Source organism: Drosophila serrata, unplaced genomic scaffold (assembly GCF_035046125.1).
Source record: "Drosophila serrata isolate PLE 108 unplaced genomic scaffold, ASM3504612v1 contig_240, whole genome shotgun sequence".
NCBI classification, from domain to species: domain Eukaryota; kingdom Metazoa; phylum Arthropoda; class Insecta; order Diptera; family Drosophilidae; genus Drosophila; species Drosophila serrata.
The window spans coordinates 1290023-1315401 of NW_028257138.1; the positions used below are offsets into that span (position 1 = coordinate 1290023).

The 25379-nt window shown below is 41.5% G+C and overlaps 4 protein-coding genes across 7 annotated transcripts; 1 reads left to right on the top strand and 3 right to left on the bottom strand.

Moving 5' to 3' along the window:
• Nucleotides 1-3925: 3925 nt before the first annotated feature.
• On the top strand, nt 3926-25374 carry Vmat (Vesicular monoamine transporter). Of its 4 annotated transcripts, XM_020947850.2 has the most exons (9): nt 3926-4404; nt 5882-6095; nt 9219-9723; nt 18279-18449; nt 18502-18640; nt 18779-18837; nt 18900-19495; nt 19622-19939; nt 20357-25374. In XM_020947850.2, the coding sequence occupies exons 3-9, from the start codon at nt 9240-9242 to the stop codon at nt 20426-20428; spliced, it is 1839 nt and encodes a 612-aa protein (XP_020803509.2). In that variant the 5' UTR covers nt 3926-4404; nt 5882-6095; nt 9219-9239; the 3' UTR covers nt 20429-25374. The 4 variants fall into 4 exon arrangements, with proteins under 4 accessions (XP_020803509.2, XP_020803281.2, XP_086686490.1 ...); XM_020947622.2 differs by lacking the exon at nt 20357-25374 and having other exon boundaries at nt 19622-20256; XM_086830364.1 differs by lacking the exons at nt 3926-4404; nt 5882-6095 and adding an exon at nt 7581-8004.
• On the bottom strand, nt 11037-13157 carry LOC110191921 (uncharacterized). The gene has a single exon (XM_086830376.1). The coding sequence runs from the start codon at nt 12315-12317 to the stop codon at nt 11871-11873; it is 447 nt and encodes a 148-aa protein (XP_086686502.1). The 5' UTR covers nt 12318-13157; the 3' UTR covers nt 11037-11870.
• LOC110180356 (uncharacterized) lies at nt 14905-16686 on the bottom strand. The gene is made up of 2 exons (XM_020948050.2): nt 16243-16686; nt 14905-16005 (listed from the first exon to the last, which is right to left on the bottom strand). Exons 1-2 carry the CDS (start codon nt 16382-16384, stop codon nt 15008-15010), a joined length of 1140 nt encoding a protein of 379 aa, XP_020803709.2. The 5' UTR covers nt 16385-16686; the 3' UTR covers nt 14905-15007.
• On the bottom strand, nt 20359-23267 carry LOC110180254 (uncharacterized). The gene is made up of 2 exons (XM_020947945.2): nt 23125-23267; nt 20359-23045 (listed from the first exon to the last, which is right to left on the bottom strand). The coding sequence occupies exons 1-2, from the start codon at nt 23138-23140 to the stop codon at nt 21193-21195; spliced, it is 1869 nt and encodes a 622-aa protein (XP_020803604.2). The 5' UTR covers nt 23141-23267; the 3' UTR covers nt 20359-21192.
• Nucleotides 25375-25379: the final 5 nt, after the last annotated feature.

Sequence of the window (25379 nt, forward strand, 5' to 3'; positions counted from 1 at the left end):
TATAATTTTTGTGGAGTAAATCCACATCGCATTTTTCTATATTTCTTATGTCCAAAATGTATTAAAGTTTATCCTTAATTTATTTAATAATTATATAAAACAGAATATATTACAAAAAGTACAAGTTTAAATACCATTTATCCAACATCATCTTCTTTATTGTCCCTTAAAAGAATTTGTGAAGCAAAGACTTTCACTGACTATTAATAAAAGACCTCCCAAGCCTTTTCATTTCGCAGCAAATATAAAAACGCAGATAATAAATTCCAAATATTTCTGGAATTTCTTAATGAAGTCGCTGGCCCGTTGCTCGGCTAAGACAAATGCCAAGTGGAAAAGGCGAACACAACTATGCTAAGCCAAAGAAGGAGCAGGAGCTGGAGCTGAAGATGATGTGGCACGTGTTGATATTTCAATTGAATGCCACCAAATATGCGACACCAACTCAACCCCCAACTCTTAGCCGGCTGCGAGGGAAAATGGAAAATATTTCCACCACAGGCATACACTCACATGCAGCGGGTGACATTTGAACTTTGACTGGGGGTTAGATGCTCACCATCGTCATTGCTCTCGCACATTTAAATAGATTTCGCAAATGCTAATGACAGCTCCTGGATCAAGGATGGTGTGTGTAGCATTTCAAACAAAAGGAAATTAAACATTTGCGGCCGAATGAGTTTTCCGGTTTCCTTTTTTTCCTCTCTGTCTTTCTCTCTCTCTCTCTCTCTGTCTATCCCCGATTGTGATAAAACTTGACCACCGAGATTCTGGCCAGAGATTCTCTTTCGGAATGACCCGCATCAGTTTTTGAGCGCTAAGCCGACCGCATTTGTCATCGATTTAACCCCCAGCATATGAAGTTAAGCCGTCATATGTGGAAAATTCAATTTGTCAGGCCCTGAGTCTCACTCGAACCTTTTTAGCAGCCACCCAGCCTTTTTTAAGCCCAGCGCGTGTCCCAAAAGCATTCCTGCATTTATTGTATTATTTAATGCCATCAGTCCTGGCCGATTTCTAGTCCATTAACTTTGAAGTTATTTTGGCGTCGCCACTTTAACACTTCAATGGAACTCTCCACCTTTTTATATTTTTTATGGCTCTATTGTAGTTGATGCTGCCCCTGATGCTATTTTTCCTCGTTTTCCCCTGATTTTCCATTGAAGAATTTTACACATAGAAAGTGTTTAAAAATCAATTTGTAAGTGGCACGGTTTCGTATTGGTTTTTTTGTGATTTATTTAAGGGAATTTTGTTTCTAATTTCATGTCATCAAACTATAAATATCTACAGCTATATTAATATATTTAATTAAATGATTGTATTACTTAGTGGTACCTACATCAATTGAAGTTTACCTTTTTTTAAAAGCATCTTCAAGATGAATTTTCTTAAATAAATCAAGGGCATAACTCCCCCCATTTATAACCTTTTAAGCCGGTCAATAATCTTGAGCTATTTAGATTTTATTTTTCATGTCTTCAATTCTGTATGCAAATTTCAGGCACTAAACGTGATCGCGAAGCTACACAATCGTCGTATAGGCTCATGTGTATATAGATTTCTGGCTTCGGTCTCTGGCCAATCTCTGTTCCCATCTTCGATTCAGTCGCGTGTCGTTTTCCAATCGTTTCGGTTCTGTATCTGTATCTTACGAGCTCCTCATCCGGTTAGTTGCATAAATTTACAACATCTCAAGCAGATTAATTGTAAGAGAGTCCATGTGTAAGCAAAGTTCACCTTGGAACATGCCATCAGGTGGTTTCAATATCGACAATACCCTGCCGGCATCGAATTTTCACCGGATATTGGCCAAATCAGTGCAACAACACGTTCGGGCTGACGTTTTCCCTTGAGGCCAATGTCCTGGGGGATATGCAGTAACACACCTGTTACACCTTCGCCTAACAAGTGAGCGTAAATTGTGACCTCGTTATGCTGCTGAACGTATGATTTACACACGTCAAGGAATAAGTTGGAGTCTTAAAAGTGACTTGAAGATGCTAATCTAAAATGGCAGAAAATGCTTTGAATATCACGGATAAGTGTAGAAAAAAATATTTTAAAAGGAACTTTAAGTTAGTTAAAGTTGTCTTAAGAGTTTTTCATTTGACTGTTTTATTTTCTGGAGTTGTGTTTATGTTGAGCATTTTAAAGTGGCATTAACATAATAGTATTCTGCTGATATGAGTTTTAATTTATCCCAAGAGGGCTTGACCGAAACCAGTTTTCAAGTTGATGGTCAAAACATTAACTTTTAAAGTGGAACTGTGTTTATTCAGCCCATTAGGAAATCAGATAGTGGTTATTATTTTTGATCTTTATATTTATTATCAGTTTTAATAAATCTATCTTCTATTTTAGAAATACTTTCTTTTACGGTTTTCTGTTGAGTTTTTTAATAAGAAAACAAATATTTTCTAATTCAGCCAGAAGCTTGAAAATCAGGATGAGTCATTTCCGACCCTATAAAGTATATCAATATATTCTTCATCAGAATTAGCCGAGTCTTTCTATCTATGTCAGCTCCAAATTAATTTTTTTTCCAAATTTTTAAAATTTGTATAAGGGGTTACATCGTTAAAATTGTCAAAAATTCAATAAAAATTTTAGTTTTTTTTAAACGTCATATTTTATATGCAGATTTATTAACCTATTAAAAAATAGCACAAAACAGCTTTTTGAATTAAAATTAATGTTTTTTTAGCTTAGTTATTTTTTTAAACTTTTTTTAAACTTTTGTTTTGTTCAAAAATTTTCATATAAAATTGTTTACAAATAACGAATATTTGAAGCTTAGTAATGATTGATTTCCTTTTTGATCTTAAATGTAGGTGCTAAAAATGTTTTTTAACTGGAAATACTTATCTTACATAAACTATTCTCCCTTACAACACACATGGCGTATACTTAATTCAAGGGTTTTTACGTTAAGTATACGCCATGTAAGCAGATTTATCTTTCCGGGTATGATAGGTTGTTCAGAATCTTGTTACGCTGAAAGGAGTCGTTTCCGACACCATAAATCCTATATATATTCTTAATCAGCATCAAAATCCGAATCGATCTAGCTTGGACCGGTCCAAATTTAATATTTTCAAAGTTTTCGAAATTTGTTAAACTAATAAAAACTAACACTGGAAAGCTTTCCGAATTGAAATGAATGTATTTTTGGCTTATTTATGGAGATTTCCATGATCAAATTGCGAAGGTATACAAACTTATGTTTCACGAAATAATCTTTTTTAATCTTCTTGTTAAAAATCGAGTAGATGTCCAGAGAAGTTACTTACTTCCTCTTTAAATTAATCAATATACATAGTATACATCCGTTTATAATAAATATATTAATAAAATCTCAATAAAAAAGTACGAAGAGTACATGCTCTTTAAAATAAAAAGTTCCAATTTCGTTGGCCTTAAGACAGCCCTAAAATCGACTTTCCCTAAAATTATATAAAAACCACTGAAGATGTCCTTTCTTTCAGTCCCTGTTCCCGTTCCCGTTTATCGTTCCCTTTCACCGTTTGTCCCTTAAAATTGATTTGCCACTTAGGAAGCGAAACGAAAATCAATTAGGCATAATATATGTGTGCCTTCGCTGTGTGTGTGTGTGTGTGTGTCGAGGGCAACCCCAAAACGCGTTGCATACTTACAGGCGTAACGCAATTGACAGTGAAAATAAAATCAAACAGCACACACACATACACACTTACGTTTACATAGAGAGCCAACACAATGAAGGCAATTGAGCAGAATCATGGCCGTTGGCAGTTTCCATCAATATGCCAGGAAGGAAAGCGAGGTATGGGGGGGGGGTGTGAGGATGAGAAAGTGTGAGAATGAGAGAGTGGGAGAACGGAGGAGCAAACGAAGGGCAGAATGACAGAACGGATAACGGGAATGTTCTGCAACAGGCAGTACCAGAAGCAGCAGCAGCATCACACAACAAGTGGCAGCGCTGCCATCATAGCTGCTTCTTCTGCCTCCTTTATAGCTTCTTCTGCTCCTCCTGCTCCTGCTCCTTGCTGATGATAAACTTGCCGCACTGGCACATCCACATCCTGGGCGCAGTCGTTGGTCGTCGACGTCGCCGGCGCCTCGTGCGCCGCTGGCCAGGCGCATCGCGCCCGTTCAGTCACTCGTTCAGTGCGAGATGAGATCTCGTGGCTGATGGACGTGCCCGTTTCCCACAGTCGCAGTGCAGCCTCAGCACCAGAAAACACTTGTGGCACCTCAGTTCAGTTAGCACCGCCTGTTGTTGTCCAGCAACCGAATCACACTTTAAAAAATTCTAAACAAATGTGCGCCTAAAATCGTGTTAAACCCGTTTAAAGTTCAAGCAGCAAGCAACGGCCAAAACATCAGCCAAAAATATGTGAAAACTCGAAAGATCTAAAGGGTGTAAGTTAAGGCTAAGATTTTTTAAAAATTCTTAAAGCTCTGTGTTTAATCTTTAGTTATTGTACAAGCTTTTTTTAAATTACTAAGCCACGGCAGTCTTAATTGTTGTCACTTAAGTTTTTTGATGCTGTCAAGCTTTTTTTGTATTTTTTGGTTAATTAGTTTGATTAGCTGGAAGATATATAGATACATATGTTTTATACTATAAATAAAATCAAGCTTACTTTTTATACCCTAGCAGGGTATTATACTTTTAGTTAAAACTTTAAAACTTAGTGAAGGAGTCGTTTCCGACCCTATAAATCGCATTAATTCTTGATTAGCATTAACAGCCGAGTCAATCTAGCTATGTCCTTTTAAATTTTAAAATATTAAACAAAATTGTAAGTTATAGAATTTTTAATGTGATATGCAGTTTTGTTAACCAAATAAAAACTAGCATAGAAAAGCTTTCCAATTGGAATTTAGTTCTATTTTTGCCTAGTTGTGATCGATTTAAATTCGATATTCTACTGTTTAAATTCAAATATCTGCAGAAACTATTAAATGTGGTGTTGATTTACTTTAGTTAATTAAAGTCGTAATAAAAGTATACTTAAAAGCTTTCTTTAAGAGCTCTTAACAATTAATAAGCCAATATTCCATACAAATTTTATTTAAATATATATTTCCGAAGCTTTAAATCTCCCCTCTTTTGTGAGTAAGGTATATATTCGCCTATCAATCAAAAACTCAATCGAAATTTGCATTTTAAAGCGGCTACAAAATGCCTGTTTATTTATACCTACATGTATTTATTTATTAATCGATTTGAATCATGGCTGGGAGGCACACAGAATATTTTTTTTGCTTGACATGGCAACCCGCTTGACATGCTGCTGAAAATAAAAAACAAATCGAAGACAAAAAAAAGTATTAACAAATATTGATGTAAATACTATTTACTCTTCATTATTTGCCTTGGACAAATAGCCGCCGAATCCTATTGACTGTGGCATATTTGGGTATTGAATAATAAATCTGAATATGTATTTCTTTATTCATACTATTTACCCTTGGATGGACCGCCTGCTGAGAAGCTAAATTGTTTGTGTAATAATTTGTGGTTTCAAATTAATTGTGAGACAAGCTATTAATCATAGCTTACCAGAAATAAAACAATAGATATTCGTCTTATTCAAATATATTTAAGCAACTCCTGTTGGGCATGCCCCACAAATTCCTCCCATTTTCTTGGCTTTCCACTTGTTGGCCAACGACCTTGCCGCCAGCAAACTGAAGAGCAAACACTCCTTTAGAAGGAAAACCACTTCAGTGCCATCACAAAACACAAAATCCACAAGTGGCCACTGCCAACAGAAATCGCTGGGCCACCGGAGACATTGCGAATCCGTTTCAAGCTTCTTTATTTAAACGACTTCTCATTTTGCTCCTGTGTTTCCTGTTCTTTTTTTCTCTTTATTTTATTCTCCCTTAGGAATACTCCAACAACGCACAACCTCACCACCCAAAACCAAAAAAATCCGGCTACAAAAACCTCCTGGCAACATCAACTGGAAAATTGCAATAGACTTTTCGAACACGCCAGACACACAATCCTACCCATCCGTCCCCCGAAGCCATAACTCTGCAGAAAATCCCTGGAAGAAAGCCAAGTCTGGAGGAGGAGTCATATATAACAAAAACCTCAGGTGGGTGTTCCAGTGTCAAGAAAAAAAAGGGTAAAATGAGTTAATACGAAAATGAATGAAGGATTGATACAAAATGATATAGAAATAAATCTTGGATGAAGAAGTACACCTATTGAGGCCACATTTATTACATTTATCTACATATATGGAAATCTAACTTAATAGATTACTTTTTACTTCCCAGTTGCCCTTAAAACCATTAATGATTCCCTGTACTCTAACTCGGAGCTTACTTAGCTCTCGATGAGTGTGGTCTGATCTATGTTTAAACACGTTCAAGTACCCTATAGCTTATTTGCGGATATGATTGCCTGGCAGTGTCGATTTGTGCTAATTAGCTTAAAGGGGCTTCATTTACACGTTCTAGATGTGCGGCCACCGTTTTGCAATTAAAATCGCAATTATAGATAGTATATAAAAAAAATAAACAAAACTACTGTGCAACTTTGTACAGCAATAATAAGGGGAATAAAATACACTGCTCCCCGGATAAAAATACCTTCAATTCCTGGTCAATTATATAGGAAAACCAGTTTATTGCCTTGTAAAAAAAATATAAAACAAACTGTGAGGTCTCTTCAATCTTCGTCTTCAATGTCAAGCTCAAGTCCAGTGCCCAAGCTCGGGCCAGAAGCTTTTGTTTAAATTAATAAAAATCTGAAAAATGAGCACAATTTAAATAAAGTTGCGTGTCGATGCTTAGAAGCCGCTAAATTTTTGACCGTCGCCAGTTGAAAAAAATCTTGTGCAATTAACACAGCAAAAACAATAGCCACAAGAGGCAGCAACAACAATTAAAATAAAGGCAGCGACAACAGCAATCAAAAGAAACATCTGATGAGGGAACATAAATAATGAATTAAACAATCGCATTCGTCGCATCGCATCGCATCGCACATGCAGCTGAATGTAATATATTACGATGTATTCTATATACTCTATGTATCTGTCAGGTTTAAATGCATAATTTACTTACATAAATAAACAATTTAAAATGCTATAACATCTTGCAATTATTTTAAATTGCATTTACCTATACATGCATTTCAAGAGTAAATAATAAATTAGAAATAGAATAAACAAAGCATCTTCTAAAGGGCATTCTTCTATCGTTTTAGTAAAAGTCTTGCTAGTTCCATCTCTTGTTCAAATTCATTATTATTAATTATAGCAGAGCACACGCGACAGAAAAGCAATTGTAAACCTTATCCAATTTAATCCATAAAATATGGTTAAACAATTCCTTCAGTCGTAAAACTCAAACTTGAATATCGAATGCATTAGCATAATCGAATTAAAACAAAAAGGAAAACTTTTGTTCTATTTCGAATCTCTCACGCCCATAAATCCGAAATTGCATGCCAATTGTTAATAAATATTTATTAAAATGTGTTTTACACACTTTTCATTGTGCATTCATTGGAAATTCAAAGCTTCCCTGGACTAACTAAGCTCAAATCTGTGTGCAAAAAACTTAATTCGTTTATTAAGCCTCTGGCATCACGCCAATGTTTTTAGTTTGTGTTTAGAGCGCCGACTTGTCGGTAGAATCCGCGGAATGAACGATCCCCCCTCCTGGAGGTGCTTCTGTCTCAGTGAACTCAGTGCGAAAACGAAAGTGCACTTTAGTTGATACCCATCAGTATTTCCTGAATGCAAATTATACTGCCTTGACTTCTGAATTGAAGTCAGTCGGAGTTCCCTGCTAATTGAGATTTCTGTGCGCGTATCTGGCGGCTATAAGTGATCGTAAACCACTTCAATATCGGCAACAGAATTCTATATAAATAGCCAAGGCCTTCAGGCAATTCAGGTTCATTAGTGCAAGTGATATTCCAGAGACAAGCTGAAAAATTGTGCAGTATTTTGTCCTTAAACTTAGTGAATTTGATCCGAGGGAAGCTGCTGGGTAAGATTTTGATTACAATAAATAATAATATGAAGATTTAAATAAATAATAGCAAGCTTAGATTTCATATAAGTAAATTTAATTGAAGTAAATAAAAACGTACCCTTGTCATATATACATGGGTTTCTGGGAAATAAAAAGGGTATATCTTTCGCATTTAATCATATATGAAACATATTTAAGTTTTCTTACTATATTTAAGTAAATTCAACACACTTTTATTTAAATGAATATATGTATATTTATATAGAGGCTTTACCTTTTTATTTACCCAGATAACAAGCCCTAGCAAACTTCCCATTACCATTAAAAGTGTAATTAATTGTCAAACTGCTTGTCAACCCCAAGTAGATGCTAATTAAAATGATACCATTTTTTTTTTACTGCTATAACTACTGCAACAGCTTTGTTTTTCCGCATTTAATTCGAGTTGATTTGAGTTGATTTAATCAATTAAAATAACAAATTCGTGGCTGCTGTTTGCAACGCCCCCCAAACGTGTTGCAGTCAGTCAGAGGAACATTTGTCATTCAATGAGAACACTTTACCTGCTAGGACGTCATAGATACAATCAATATTCTCAGATCGGACAGCCATCAATTGTAATTTACTCGAGTGGGAAGATGAGACCTGCTCAATTGCAGAAAATATGTTTCCCCTTGATTCATCTTTCAGCTTCAATTAGCAGAGCCTTTTTGCTATTAATTGTGCGATAATTCAATTTTACAAACCGAAAACTTAAAGAAGTCGGAGAAGTTTCGGGGAAAGACCGCTCCTTTGTGCGCCTTTCTAAGCGAATTATGTTCTCTAATTCAATTTGCGCCTTGGCGTTAGGCAACGCCAAATGTTCGAATGACAAATGTTGCGCATACGCCCCGTTGTGTGTATGTAAGTGTACGAGGTGGAAGGCAATTAAATAAATATTTAAATTGTGTATGATTCAATTAGAGTTGAGTTACCGTGTGAAAGATACTTTTTAATTCGTATCCCAAGACTTGTAATTTATTTTTAATTAGCGAAAATCATTGAGGCATAAAGCGAGCGTGAGACTGACTGGACTGGCAATGGGAACAGGGATGGAGCTTGACGTCTGGGAGTGGGAATAATACGAGACCGAGCACCCAAGCTGCTTATGCCTTCCTCTTGATTTGATTACATTTTAAAAAGACAATCGGCTTATGAGTAATAAGAGGAAACTGCCTTATATTCCATAGCAACCAGCGGCTAGCGACGCAATGCAATCATCGACCGATGCGGGCAATGGTGGACCAAGAAAATACACGCCAGCACAGAGCACAGCCCAGCAGCAGCAGTCGGAGATTAGCGAGACCACCTCCTTCACCGTAAACGCCGGCAACAACCAACAGCAATCACTTCCCTCCGGCGGCGGTGGCAGCAGCAACACCCCCAGCAAGAATCCCTTCAAGCAACAGTTGGACAGCAGCCAGCAGAATGGCAACATGGACCAGGACTGCCCGGGGATACTGGGCGTCGGCAAGGAGCCGCCGGCACCGCCACCGCCCACGTATCAGTCACAGTCCTTTGCCGGAAGGCAGCCACCGCCGCCGGCGGATCAGTACCGGCAGGAGGATCCACGCGCTGCCGGGTCCTGGGCCGCCGCCAAGTCCTGGATGGTCAGCTGGCGTGGCTCCAATCGCCTGGTGCTTGTCATCGTTGCCATAGCCCTGCTCCTCGACAACATGCTGCTGACCACAGTCGGTGAGTTCACCTGCGGTTTTTACTTAGAAAGAAACATACGTATATAAATGCGTTCGCATAAATCTTTTTTCCCCTGGAGCCCATTAGCATTTCATGAGCTTTTATCTCTCGGAGGGGGTTCTGCTGGTTATCCTGGCAGTCAATCGCCTGGAAATTGTCCATTTCCCAGGAGGTTGCGGGAAAAGTGTGAGGCCATAAAATTACCACAGAGCACCACTTAAGCTAATGAACGTTTTCCTGTCAATGCGCCTTGTCAGCTCTTTGTCAGTTCATCAATTTCGAGTCGTGGCAATCTCTGGATTAAAGCCAGAGATTCCTCAGAATAACATAGCTCTCTGATCCTTTTACTAGGAGGTGTGTAGCCCTAATTTATGTTGAAAACCCCTGCAATTAAATAGAATCCCCGACAACAACTAATCAATGCTCAAGTGGCTCTCCTGCTTAGTCATTAACAAGGACCAGTGACCAATGGACCAGACTGAGCTCGGCAGCTCCAAGTGGCCGGGCAGTCGACAGTCAATTAAGTAGACACGCATCGGCTGCCGAGCTGCTGGAGAACCAATGTCCTGCGTTTGACACTAAAACCCAACCCAACAGGGGATGGAGTATGAGGGGGAGAGAGATCTCTGGGGATGGACACTGGACGGTGCGGTGGCCAAGTGCTTGTGTCAAGTGTCTGGCCAAACACATGGACATTGAGTGGAAATCCTCCAGGCCTCGCTCTCCAGTTTTCCTGACAAATACAGCCACGCGAAGGAAAAACTCCCCAAAAAAAGGAAAATAGGAAGCGAGGGGTACGAGAACTTTCTTTGTGATAAACGCTCATGAATTTAAATCAACAAGTTGGTCGAAAAAAAAACCCAAAAGGAAATAGCCGAACCACTTGAGCAACTTGTTGAGAGCACGCGGAAGTGAAAGTCAAAGGAAAAAGTGGGAAAACTATTAGCTCCATGGAAGACGAAGTTCGGGTTTCTTTTCGTTTCCCTTCTGCTGACAGTCGGATGGTTGGGGAATGGGGAAGGACTCGGGCTTTTAGCGTTTGACTCGAGGCATTTCCACTTAAGTGCTTTTCCGTCTCGCGCCCGTTTCAAGGTGCTGAAGCGAAAATTGCTGCAAATACATTTGATTATTACATTTGATCTCTGACTCAGCCTCCTCTTACATACATATATATATATTTTTGTTTCCATATCTTTCTTTTCCCTTGTGAATCGCATAATATGCTCATAAATTAGATTTAGCCAAGGAGCCTGTGGAGATTTATATGGGTCAGGGCCTTATCCGTTTGACTCGATGCCAAATTGAATATGCAATAAGGTTTTTCTTGTTTTATTGAAGAAGATTGAATAATAGTAGCTTAAATAGGGTTCACAATGCTGCAGGGATAAGGGGTATATATAAAAGGGATATGGTACATTGGCATTGCCTGGCCTGCTTGGTATGCAAATATTGTGTCTTAGGAAAATCCTTTGGGAGGGTGCTAAAAGAGCAATTGCCAGACTTACATGTTAGTAATACTTATTCAATATATTTTAAAGGAAACTGTAAATGTTCGATTGTTGACCGTGGATTTTATGGTTTTCTTTGATTTGGTATTTAAACATTAACATAAATGATCCAAGAACGGATTTGTAACGCCAAATGTTGGGGTGTTTCCTTGAGCATTGGGGATTATCTATGATCTAAACAAATTAAAGAAATTATGATTTAATATTTAAATTCTTTGTTGAACTTTTCATAGAGTAATTGGTAAAAACAAGCTTAGTTTTTTATGTTTCGTGAACAAAATAAGGAGGGTAATGTTATTGTTTTAAGATGATAAATAGTAACATATCTTAAGGAAACTTCGATTTAAAAGAAACCTTCTTATTTTGACATTTTGCTTGGAAAATTAATGTAGTTAAAGATAAAGCAATAAAGCTTCAAAAACTTCCGAAACTAAATGGGTTGAGGTAAAAATACGGGTGCATTTTTTTAAATTAAATAAATTAATAAATTAATCAAATAATAGATAAATAATAAGAAATCCTCCACGCCAAGCAAAAGTTGGACTTATCCTACCTTAGCCTAAAAATGTCAAAATTTGCCTTTCAACCTTACGGACATCACAATGATTAAGTATAGATTATCCTCTGGACTTGGGAGCTCTATTTTCCAAGCTGCGGCTTCTCCGATACGGAGGCCACGTCCACGGTCTCCAGCTTCTCCAGGCAGACTCCTACGGGACGCCTGGTGGGCGTGGTGGCCAACGAGCGAGATTTCATGACACTTCCGCCCGCTGCTGCTGCTGCTGCTGAGGGCAGGAGGTGATCAAGTTCTACGGATGTGGATGCCAAAGCCTCCTTGGAGAGCGAGGCGCTGCGGGAGAAGGGAAAGTAGGCATTCAGCTGACGCTCCAGCACATCCTTGTTGATGCTCGTCTCCCAGATCTGCTTCTGGATGATGCTGCTGTACCGGGCCTCGAAGCTCTGTTGGTGGCGCAGCAGCTCCGCTGCACCGGCTCGTCCGCCCCGTGGACGCTCGCGCTCCCGTTCCGCCGGCGTGGGCGTGGCCGGCTTGAGGGGACTGCCCAGGGAGTCTTCGTCGGTGGACATGCCACACTACTAATGGCCGGAAAATTAAAATGCGCCGTGGAAAAACTTTGCTCGTTATGGAAGTAGAGACGAACTTCGAGACACAGTCGTATGGAGGAACCTGCCGCGTCCGTTGCAGAAACGCGAATAAGTCACGGCAGGCGGAGCGGCTCGTCTATAAGTCGTCCGATGCCGCCGTTATGTGTGCAATCCATATCCATCCACGAGGGCCGAGTATTGTTGCGCATTTTCTTGCGAAACAAGGAAAAGTCAAACGTCAGGGCGGCCCGAAAGTTTTTGCCTCCAAAAAAAGAAGTAATTGCTCCCCCTTTGTCTTTTGTGCTTGCCTTGAAGTTGGCAAAGTTTTCCCTCGCGGGTTTTTTTTATTTTAGCCTCCCCAACCAGACCCATTTAGGCAAAGGTCACAATCGTGTGCGGCTTTTTTTGGTGTCGTTTGCTGTCATGCCAGACGCAATGACTCATTGAGCTTTTTGCTTACAGCCCACAGGAAAAAAAAGAAGGGGAAAACAAGTGTACCGATCAGGAAATACCAGGTAAACAGTATTGCCTACTTTTTGGGGCATGTATAAAGGACTTCAATTTGAGAGCAAATAGAATAGGTCTTGTGACCGTAATACTTAAGATATCAATATGATATTTGGTATATAAATAGCTAAAGCCTAAAATCTTTTAAAAATGTATATAGATTTTTTATTTTAGAAGCAGGACTTAAGTTATTTTGCAGTGTATCTAAACCTGTATCCATATCGTTACCTGTATATCCGGTTCGTTGTATTGAAAACGAATCTAAACATCGACGCGTCAGTCATAAAATAATACGATGACAACGACAACTTTCCACATGTGCCAAAGAAGACAGTTTAGCTTCGGGTGTTGCTTGCATGACGCTTGATGGATATCCAGGGAATCTCCCTCGCAACGGTTGACAGTTGTTGTCCCATTACACTGATGGATATGTAATGTCCATAATTAGTTTACGACTGTTTACGTCCTGCCTGTCGTAAGACCCATAAAAGTAGTAGTAGTTGCCAGGATAGAGTTGGAGGAATCTTCTAGAATAATCACTTGAACTCAAACTCGCATAAACATTGATACCTTTCTCCATACCTTTATCTGAATTAAGGAGTAGTAACTACTTAATACTTCTCCAAAGAATATAATTCTCAACGGAAAAAGTCCCATAAAATATTTAAAATAATTTGTTATTTCCTCGTCCCACCTGATTTTATAATAAATGTAAGTTGGCTGGCATTCTGCGCAAAAATTGCCACATTCATTAAGGCAAAACTTTAACTTCAACTTTATGCCATTGTTGAACATGCAATATATATCCACAATTACATTGATTACGTTCCTTTCACTTGGGAACCACCCCAAAAAAATGAAGGAAAATCCAAGAATCGACAGTGAAGTCAAAACCGAAATCAAAACAAAAGAAAATGGGCGTGGGGCATGCCGCCGCCGACTTTTCGGGGTAATCCAAAAATAAACCCACCGAAAAAATCCAAGAATAATAAATAAAAAAAAAGCAAACAAAAGGAACTTTCAATGGCAACGAAACAAAAACGAAAATCAATAAAACCAAGAAAAGATTGTATGATATTAATAAGTAGTCCTTCCCAAACACAATAAATACCCTAAGAGTTCCTAAGAGTAAGGAGGTACTTATAGAGTTCTTAAATGTTTCTTAAAATAACTAAACTAAACTAAACTAAATAACTGTTTTGACTAAAATTATTATGCAACTTATAGTTATTTTTATCCTATACTAAATACAATTAAATTTCCAAAGAGCATCTTATATTCGTGTATCTTCGATATCGGCTACCCATTTATTTTTGGTGTACTTGAATAGTTTATTTTGTTTCTTCCTTTTTTTGGCATGTTAATATGACAGAAAACAAGTTGTTCTTGACTAATTTTCCCTTTACTTATTATGTGCTTTATTGTGGCTTGGCACTTCTGTGGTGGCCTTACAAATATAGCGCGTGCTGTCTCCCAAGGCGAGCGCGTGTGGCAAACTTATCGCAATTTTTGCATTTGCGAGAAACACTTTAAGCCACAGAAGAAAGGCAGTTAATTGGCCAAATTAAGTCTGTTCGCCTCGTGAATGTCAGTGAACTCTGATACTTAATAGATGGGGAAGAATCAAATTATAAAAGTGTCGTATAACCATTAATATAGTTATAAACTTAAAATTTTGAAAAAATTTGTATTTTTTAATTGGGTATGCAGATTTATTAACGTAATAAAAGATAGCACAAAAAAGTTTTTCAAAATTGAAATGTATGCTTTTTTGGCCAAGTTATGCAATTCTTAAAACTTAAATTTTTCCAAAAAATAATCATATATAATTATCGATATAAAATCGTCCCTATAAGTCTTCTAAAAACTAGCACAGCAATGATTTCCGAATTAAAATTAAGACACTATTGGCTGAGTTATGATGATGATAGTTATGGTAGTTATTACTTTCATGGTCCAATTCCGAACTGCAAGAGTGTAAAAAGTTCGGTTTCCAGAAGTTAACTTCTTTTATTTTGATTAAATTTTATATTTAATTGAGAAAAATAATAATGAAAAATGATTTTTAAACGAAAGTAACGTAGCTTCCATTTCATTTTATTGCCTCACTGTCTCAAGCTGAATTTATTAACTAAAACAGAGAAAGAGTTCACTTTGATCTACAACTACAGTTGACACAGTTCACTGAAGCTGGTGCTTAAGGCATCCTCACTGGTTACTCCAATGCCACTTCCTTTCGCGGAACCCGCTCCCAGCAGTCCCTTCTTCGGCAGACTGGGCATGAAAATGTGCAGCTGCTTGCGACTGTCCGATACGGCGGATGCCATACCACGACTGCTGAGCGGGGGCGTTCGTGCCTCCTCCGACAGCGGGGATGCAGTGGCTCCACTGTACAGGCGGGCCGAAGCCAGTTGACCTGCCAATCGGCGTGTAGTATTGGCACTGCTGCTTAGGGCACAGAGATCAATGTTCCGGGCCGGACGGTTCAGTCGCACGGGCACGCCCTCCTTGTTGAAAATAATGGTGATGGGCTTGGCATTGGAGGCGGACGAGGAGGAATTGGTGGTGATGACCTGCTGGGTGGGAGCCTGTTGTGGGGGTAACGGCTTGGCACTGGGCTTCCTGGCCAGCGATCGCTGGTGATTCGCTGCCGCTGTGGCCACGCGCTTAAGACTCATGGTTCTATGGTGATTGCGCTGCATCCTCTGGGCGGATCTGGACAACTGGGCACTGCTGGTGGTCGGCGGCGTGGGCTCCGGATCCTTGACAATGTCCGTGCGACCGGCCAAGTCTAGCCAGTGGAGCACTCTTTCGGCCAGTCGCTCCTCGGGATTGTTAGCGGTTGGGGTGAGGGTGCTACCCGCGTCCTGTAGGGAACTCCGCCTTGACTGATGCTCTCCAAGATGCGGTTCCAAGTGGTAGGTACGCCCGCGACTCAGTAGCCAAGCCCGCCTCTTGGAATAGCGAGTGCTTTGACGCTGATCTCTGCCTCCGTTGGTGGCGGGAATTTGTCCTGGACGCCCACTCATTGTGGGCAAGGATTGTTGCTGTTGCAGTGTCAGCTTGGTAGCGTCCAGTAGCAGGTACTCATCCAGGTACTCGACACTGTTGTCCTCAGTGGTCTGCTCGAAGATCTCGCAGGATTGGGTTTGCTGGTAGTTACCTGTGGGTAAAGAATAAGGTGAACTGTATAATCATATAAAGGAATCATACTTCATAAAATATATATATTTTATCTTTCAATATATCAAATTGTAGACAACAACTTAGATCACCAGCTCTATTTTAGTTTCTTCCCACACATTCTCGATGCAAGCCCCAAAATGTAGGCTATAATTTTTACAAACTTCAGACAAAATTGGAATCACTAATCCTTTAGATTAAAGCTGAATATAGTCACCTCTCAGCCTTGCTTTTTGTCGCTTCCAGCGCTGCCTCTGTCGCGGCTCGTAGTCAAGTATGAAGTGTCGCCTCCCTATCGCCTCCTGCCACACGGAGCGCACAAAGAGCGGCCTGCTGGCCGACTCCCAAATGGGTCGCATCTCCTCTGCCTGCTCCTCCTCCTTCTTCGCTAATTAAATACTCTGCATATTAATGGAATGGATAAACAAAAGCGTATATTCTAGAGGTCTCAGTTCCTGGTTACTGCTGAGTTGTCGTCTTCCTCGTCGGAAGTGAATGACTATGACTGGTTGCTTCGCCAGTTGCTGCCTCACTGCCTTGTCGCGTCTGTTTGGCTTGACGACGACGAAGCCGCCGACGCCACTGTCGCCCGGCATTCCGGATCGATGTATTTTGGGTGACCTGCGGACGCCGCAGGGCTGCAGCACACAATAATATGTCACTAGAAATAGAGTTTAGACTCAAGAAAATTGATATAAACTTGGGGAAATGAAAGATTTTGTCCAAAATTGCCTACACAAGGCTGAAATGAAGAGTTTCCCAAATGGTGTAATATGAAATATAAGAGTTCCTTACAAAGGGAAGAGCTGCTTAAATGTATATGGAAATTTAAGCTAACGTTCACTTGAGTTGAAATTTCTGATCTATTCTAAAGATAACACTATAATAAAGATTATCTTTGAATATTTAAAAACCTTTTAAGCCTCTTTCCTATTTAAACCCCTTCAAAATACCAATCTTATAGTCATCCTTATACCGTATCCCTGACTCTACGGCAGTCCCAGTTTGTTTGTCTAGCTGCCCCGAGTCGCCTTCTCCTTTTGGCATTGCGGTTTAAGTGTCTTCGACACGCGAAATGCAACCAAAGGCGACCGAGTGACTTCCGCTGATCCACTCCACCATGGCCCAGGCCATCGATACCAGCGACCTCACTCCCTTTCCTTGGCTGCTTGCACGTGCTTTTACGGAATTATCTTTTTATGTCAAAGGCTGGGGAGACAGTTTAATGAGTTAGTTGTTGGTTGGGGCCTGGAAATTACTTAGCAACATTTCTTGGGTGGCATTAAATTCATGGTTTAATCGCCGCGCTCTGTTGCATATTTGCCAAGTGGTTAACCCCAATTAGGTAGATGTGGTGAAATTTGCATACATTTCCGCTTGCATGTCATTTTCCTAGGGAGTCCTCTTTGGGCCAGGGGCCAGGCCATCAAATGGCATGTTATGCCGTGGATGACACATGTGCCATGGCCGACATATGTCGGTTTTGCGGGGTTTGCGGGTCAGGTGAGACTTCCACTTTCGCTGAACTTTGGGCCGCGGCACATGGCGGTACGAGAACTTCAACTTTGACTATCTAACCAGTCATTAAAGGCCGATGGGAGGCTCATACATAACATATGTTATAGCTGCCTGTCACTCTGCTAACCACGAAGAGCTGGGGTCCATGGGCAAACAAATTACCCCGAACAATACTTCAAAACTCCGCACTCAGCACTCAACGGGCAAAGTGCAACTCTAACTCCAACCCCTGACCCAACCTTGGCAGGAAATGCAATTACAGGGGGAGCCCATGGTCGGCCGGAGTCTCGAGTTCTCCTTCTGGGTGTTGATAATAAATATAAACAGAGCCGAAGCATGCAATAAACAAATTGAATTTGCCGGCAGAGAAGACAGGAATCCCGGCCCCGTGCTAGGCCAGACATCAAGCCACGTTTTCCTGGAGAGTCAATTAAATGCATCGTTGTAAACGTGGCGTATGCGCAATTTTGGCCCCTCCCCTCATTGGTTTCCTTTTTTTTATTCTGCTGCCTGCTGCAAGTTGCAACTCAATTAGGCCGGGGCAATCTCTGCCAGCAGCAAGGCAATTACAAAACTTTTCCGGGTCCCAACGGGAAAACGCAATTACCAAGCGGCGGCCTGGCGAAAATTGGCCCCAAAGGCATACTATACATACTACTACATACAGAGAGCGTTTAGGTTAATTGTCAGCAAATTTCTTTATGTTGCAATCAAATTATGACTCTTCCTAACCAGTGCCCATCATACCCGAGTTCCTGTACGACATTCGACATCCGGACGCGCCGCTCGACAGCTTCCCGCGGACACCGCTCACCTCCAACACGCCGCCGCCGCCGACGCCATGTCCTTGCAACAAGGATGGCAGCGAGGCGGCACCGCTGGAGATCTCCACTCTGAGTCCGGAGGGTAAGTAATTGCCCGTCGTCCATCCCTCACCTAATCCTTGGTTATGCCATAGAAAACGAGACCTACTACCGGGAGCTGGAGGAGCGGCACAACGAGCTAGTGGGTGAGACCGTGGAAGTAGGCCTGCTATTCGCCTCCAAGGCTTTTGTCCAGCTGCTGGTTAATCCGATTGTGGGTCCCCTGACGCACCGGTAAGTCTTAAGCTGATTATTTCTAGCCTCAATGAGGGATATTTCTTTAAATAGTTAAAAATAAATGTTCTTTACATTCAAATATATCATTTACTAAGTTTAAAGTATCAGCTTAAATATATACTTTTTCCTCTACAGCATTGGGTACAGCATTCCCATGTTTGCCGGCTTCGTGATCATGTTTCTCTCGACAATCAGTAAGTTCATCCTCATAAATGTCTTTACAAAATGCATCACCAATCCCTTAATGCTTTTACAGTCTTCGCTTTTGGACGCTCTTACCTTGTTCTATTCGTGGCCCGGGCACTGCAGGGCATTGGTTCATCCTGCTCTTCGGTTTCCGGCATGGGCATGCTGGCGGATCGCTTTACGGATGACAAGGAGCGTGGCAATGCCATGGGCATAGCATTGGGTGGCCTGGCTCTGGGTGTGCTCATTGGTCCACCATTTGGTGGGGTGATGTACGAGTTTGTGGGCAAATCGGCTCCGTTTTTGATCCTGGCAGCTCTGGCTTTGGGTGACGGCCTGCTGCAGCTGTTCATGCTGCAACCTTCGATCCAGAAGGCTGAGTCGGAACCACCTTCGTTGAAGAGCCTGATCAGTGATCCTTACATCCTGATTGCAGCCGGTGCCATTACCTTTGCAAATATGGGCATAGCCATGCTGGAGCCCTCGCTGCCGCTGTGGATGGTGGATAATATGGGTGCTACGCGGTGGGAGCAGGGCGTGGCCTTCCTGCCGGCCTCCATAAGCTACCTGATTGGCACGAATCTGTTTGGACCACTGGGACACAAGATAGGACGCTGGTTTGCCGCCTGCCTGGGCTTAGTGATCATCGGAGGCTGCTTGATATTTGTAAGTATTTTTCTTAGATAGATTCAAGCTTTAAGCATAACTTATTAGGTTTAAGTCATCCAAAGTTTCTTAAAAAGTATTTAAGAAACAACTATACGCCCCGAAAACGATCTCTATTACTCACAGATTCCTATGGCCACCTCAATCACTCATCTGATTATCCCGAACGCCGGCCTGGGCTTTGCCATTGGCATGGTGGACTCCTCAATGATGCCGGAGCTGGGCTACCTGGTGGACATCCGTCACTCGGCCGTCTATGGCAGTGTCTACGCCTTGGGTGATGTGGCCTTCTGTGTGGGCTTTGCCGTGGGTCCTGCTCTTTCCGGATCCCTGGTGAAGAGCATCGGCTTCGAGTGGATGCTGTTCGGGATTGCCATTCTGTGCTTCATGTATGCCCCGCTGCTGACCCTGCTCAAGAATCCACCGACGAGCGATGAGAAGAAGGTACGTATGGCCAGGGAGGCGGCTGAAGCTGCTGCTGCTGCCGCCGCAGCTGCAGGGGAATCCCCTGAAGCAGGGACAACAATTCCCCAGATGACGGCATCCTGTCCGGCCATCATGCATGGTACATCTGTTCCGGAACCAGATGCGGCGGCTGGCAGGACGAACGAGGGTTTCGAGAGCGAGAGGCTCTAGGTTTAGAATTTATTTTCCCCTTTAGTTGCTGATTTTGCTAATTTTTTAGTCATTACATTACCATTGTTTCTAGTGCTAAGTTCTGCTTAATTTGTTTGTAATAAAATTTATAATTTTTATTTAAAGCGCTGCCTGAGTTTCACTAAGCATGTTTTGAGTTTGGTCTTCAAAGAGGATTTTCTATATTCTTAATACTAACCCATTTCTTTACCTGCTTCCTTGCAGTCTTTGATCTATGGCCGGGATCGGGCCCAGGTACGTTATGTCACGTATCAGAACTACGACGAAGACGAGTAAGCAAACGATGTAACTCCAACGCAATGTCGCCAAAAGAGCGGCCAAAAATCCAAAAAAAGAAAAGTGTAATGAAAACCACAAACCAAAAAAAAGGAAAAGGAAAAGGCAGAAACTAATCGTAACAACAACCAACAATATCAGAAATATCATATGAATCTCCAAGTGAAATCGTTATTCTTGTTCAATGTTGCACTCTATATAGTAGTGTCTATATCTATTTACCATTGATCATATCAAAAAATCACCTCCCCCCAAAGTCTAGCACACGTTACAATCAAGCACAGAAATATCTGAGGAGAAAAACCATAGGAAAACCACGGAAAACTGAGTGAAAATATAGCTCCGCAATGAGGAGCCAAAGGTTCGATGTGACGGGTAAGTCTCTAGTTAGAGTAGGAAAAAGAAGAGGATCCTACTGCAAACTGGAGAATATGTTTATGTGAAGAGCTCACCATGAGATAGACAGAGCTTTTGAGAGTTTTTCCAAGGATAAACTCTACTCCCAGCAGAGGAAGGTTTAATCGCTGAGCCAAGATGCAGGCGCCTGCAATTGCAATGATTTAATGGGTGCATTTACCAAGGAGCGGACTCAAGACTTTACTATTCACAAAATTATGGCTATTTGAAGAAACAGATTTTCACAGTTTTCCCGCTTGGTGGGACCTAGAGGAAGTGCATGGCTGACCTCGGTGACAGTCCAACTCTTTGCTTTAGAGTTGATCTGTCCCCGAGTCCAACCATGCAATCCCCCTGACTTCCACTGCTTAAATCCGCATCACATGTTGTTGGTCCGGAAACAAGTTGATATTTACATGACAGGCATCTTGAGAAGCCTGGCGATGTGGCACCGATCCCCTTGCCACTGGTGACGATGCCCGAACCCTGACGTGGTTCATGCTGAAGTCCGCTTGCCGGGAGGTAGTTATCCTTATGGGAATATTATTTAAACGCGTCACAATTGGCGGCCTTCCGTTCAGATGTTTGGTTTCAGTCAGTGGCTGCGCGGAGGATTCCTTTGCCAAGTAGCCACTAGATTTCTCAATGACATGGATATTGTCATTCGAAGAGAAGGAACTGCTACAGGCTAGACTTTCATGGATTTCAGGGACTATCTCACTACGGAATAGACTTCTAGACGACGTTGAAGCATCTACAGTGGGGGTAGGTTTGCTATTTTGGTCGGGAGAAGCTGAACGCGGTATGGTACTACAGGAGGGTGTAGGAGAGCTGGGGGTTGTATTCTGGGAAATGGGCGTATCCACAGGATCACATGAGCAGGAGGCACAGGCCGTTGGTATTTCCTGGGCAACTGGATCAGCCGGTTTTATCTTTACACTCCTCCTCGGAGTCATTGGCCGATCACGCCGCGTGGTAGATAGATCACAGAAGGCCATTCCAGGCAGGCGATCATCTGAGGTGACAGTGTACAGGTGAGAGGTCATGGGCACTACCGGAATCGGTATGGGTATGGGTGGCACTATGGGCAAACATGTCGGTACAGCCGGCACGGGCTGCATCCGCTGACGATACAGCTGATCCTGGAACATGCACATTCGATGGTACTCCCTGTGCCGTTGGCTCTCTCGCTTCAGTTCCTCAAGACGCTGCCTCTCGCGCACTGCCTCCAGTTCTCGGAGGTGTTCCAGATCTCGCTGGCGGTCCTGCTCCCGGAACTGCTCACGCTCTCTGTCCCGCTGACGGACACGTTCTCGCTCCTTCTGCAGCTCTCTCTCACGCTCGAGCTCTAGCTCTTCTCGAAACTGACGATCGCGTTTCCTGGCCTCCTCCCTGGCCTGCTCCTTGGCCCGCTCCATCTGCTGCCGCTTCCATTCCGGACTGGTGCGCGGCTTTGTCTCAGTCACATTGAACTTGGACAGGCGCTTGTCTATGCCGAAGGACGCTGTTAAACTGTCATCCGATCCATGAGGAATTCGTTCCAGCTGCGGCCTAACCGTATCCGTGTTGTTCAGCAGACAGGTATCAGCTTCGATCCGGATGCTTACATTGTTGTCCGCCTCGGAGTTCGAGTCTCGGTTGCAGATGTTAATATTGATCTCGCAGCCATTGCTGGCGTCTCTGTCCCTGTCCCTTTTGGGCTGCAGCTCGAAGTTGGAGCCGCGGGAGAAGGTGGTGCCGGAAATACGAGGGGTGGCCCCACCACGGGCTCTCATGGAACAGCTGCTCCCACTGGCCAACGTGGCTATGCTCTGGGTGGTCCTCAGGCTCTGATACTCGCCCATCTGGCAGCAGGTCCTTAGGAGAGGACTATCGGTGACACTGGATGGGTTTCTCAATTGCGGGGTAACGGGAACACTGGGCTGCCTGGCCAACGAAGAAGCCATAGTCCTAAGTGGCTGCCTTATAGCTGCCTGGAACTCCTGCAGGAATCGAGGTCTGTTAGCGGGAACATTCCTATTTGAAGGCGGCCGCTCGGAGCCCTGTCCGAACTTGGGATTGACGAAGAAGGTCTGGAAGGAGGGCTTCTTGATGGGCGGCGGAGCAGGCCTCTGGTATTGCTGCGGTGGATAAGTTGGCTTGTCGGCATATCGGAAGTTATATGAGTTAATTTTAAAGGGATCTCCGTGGAAGGCATCGTACACAACGCGGCGCGAGGGATCTGCCACAAAAGGAAAATAAAATTGGCAGCTGACAGTTGGATCTGACACTTTCTGGAGCTTGACTCGAGGGGAACTTACACCTATAACGATACATTTAGAGCGGTGAATTTTGGTATTTCCAAGGATTGCCAGTCGCGGTCAGCTTTTTTTTTTAGTTTTTCGAAAGATATATTTAAACAAGTCCAAAGGGGAATTTATTCAAAGATCTAGAACCGAAAAACCGGGCGACTTTGTTTGGTTCTCGGTTCAGTGTCCGCTCCTGACTGACACCCATTAAAACCTTCTGGCAATACGGCGCAGCAATTGGTCAGGATTAAATGGACACAACTCCGAGTCCAGCCTTCCTTAATTAACTCAATTTCATATTTCAAGTTGTTAAAGTTAAAGTTACTAAACTAAACTAAAATATACAAATCTATAACCTTGTAGCACACACAAGTTATCTGACAAGTTAAGGGAATTATTGATAAGATTTTTGTGGTACCCAAAGAGTACTCGGAAAAGGAATACCTTTCCATAGAATTAAAAAAAATTTACGCGTGCACAGTTTTTGGTAAGTTTTATCAGTTGCACTATTTTTTTCACAAATAAAGTGGGGAATGAAATCGCTAAGATGAAGGATTCATTAAATTTTAAATTATTATACATTCAAATTTAGAACTTTCACATTTCCCACCCAAGGTTTAGATACTTTCCTCAGAAGTACTACCGATTTCGTTCCTCCACTACCTGAGATCACCTTGGATCTCAAAGGGATACTGCCGCCAGACCCTTGAATGGCTGCAAGGCTCGAAAGCGTTGGGATCGTCATAGGTCCTGTAAAATCCCATATATTTAGAGCAAAAGTAAGCCCACTTAGAGGCATATAATAAACCGACTTTGCATGCGTAAATCAAAAGATATATATTGTAAAGGAAAATAACTCTGTAATGGCCAAAACTGGGCACAGAAACCAAAGACAAAAAGGCCAACAAAATGTAGTTAATCGCAGGTATACAATGAGGTTATATTGACAAACTGTACATACGCATAGCTGAAATACTTGCTGATTATCATCGTTGTTCCATTGTTGTGAAACTTGAAACTACTTACATATATAGAGCAAATACCATATATAGCTGTATCTTAGATCCATTCAAAGCACACAAGAGATTCTACGTTGTGTTTGTGTTATGACTTTCCACGCTTTGAAGAATTGCCGAATTCAATCATGCCACACGCGTTTTACTAACATATAACTAAAGGACTCTTCGTATATCTTATCCTATGTAGTTCGAGGACGTTGTACAGGGTATGCAACTCAAGATATTTAGCAAAAGAAAAAGGTTTTGTTCGGTTTTCAATCAACTCGTTGTGTAAGTTTATGCTTCGGCCCCCCTTCTGGGGGCTCAGCATCCAATATAAACGTGTGAATTAGACAATATAGCTTCTAACTGAATAATAGTGCAGCATACTCAATACATATACTATATACTACTAATATTTCTTCGTAACCAAATCGTTATATTGTTGCCTAACTATGTTCAAATGTTGCATAAGTGTTATCTACTAAAAAAAAAGCTGGTATGGGGTCAAACAAACAACAAATAATGCTACTAAAGCAGCTAACCAAAGCGTTTTGTGCACAGTATTCACAAATATATTGAAAGTAATAACCTTAAATGTTTAATTCTACAACTTACTGTATGTATTTGCTAAATATGCTAACTAAGATAACCGCACACACATACTATCTCTCTCAAAAAGTTCGTATTCGAATTACCGCTAGGAATGAAAAACCTATATAGTTTAGCGCGAGCATATAGTCACAAAGTATTTAATATGAAAAGCAGGGCATATATATATATATATATTAGCATAATAATCGAGAAAGTAACTAAATGTATTATAGTCCCCTAACAATTATCACATTTCTACTCAGACCTTGAAACTACATACATATGTGTACTCATGTCATGCCATGCCATGTTTATAGGGTGAGAACCGGGAGAAACCAGGAGAAGAACACAAAACAAACATATAACATACTATATTCTATATACTATTTATAAAGACGACGAATGGTGACCAAGTAGGAAGATATACTAAATATGCCAAATACACATTATCTCTATACACTAAACTAAAGTATAATTAACTCACACACATGTGTTTATTTCCTAGAGATATATATTGCTAACTAAGCTGATACCCCGATATCGGGAAAACCAAACGAAATTGCGTTGAGTTTAATATACTCGCCCATCATATACGAAATTGGAAACAATGCGAATGCAAAATACAATATGTAACTGAAGTTGTTGGTGAATAAACAAGCTACAAAAAACATATAC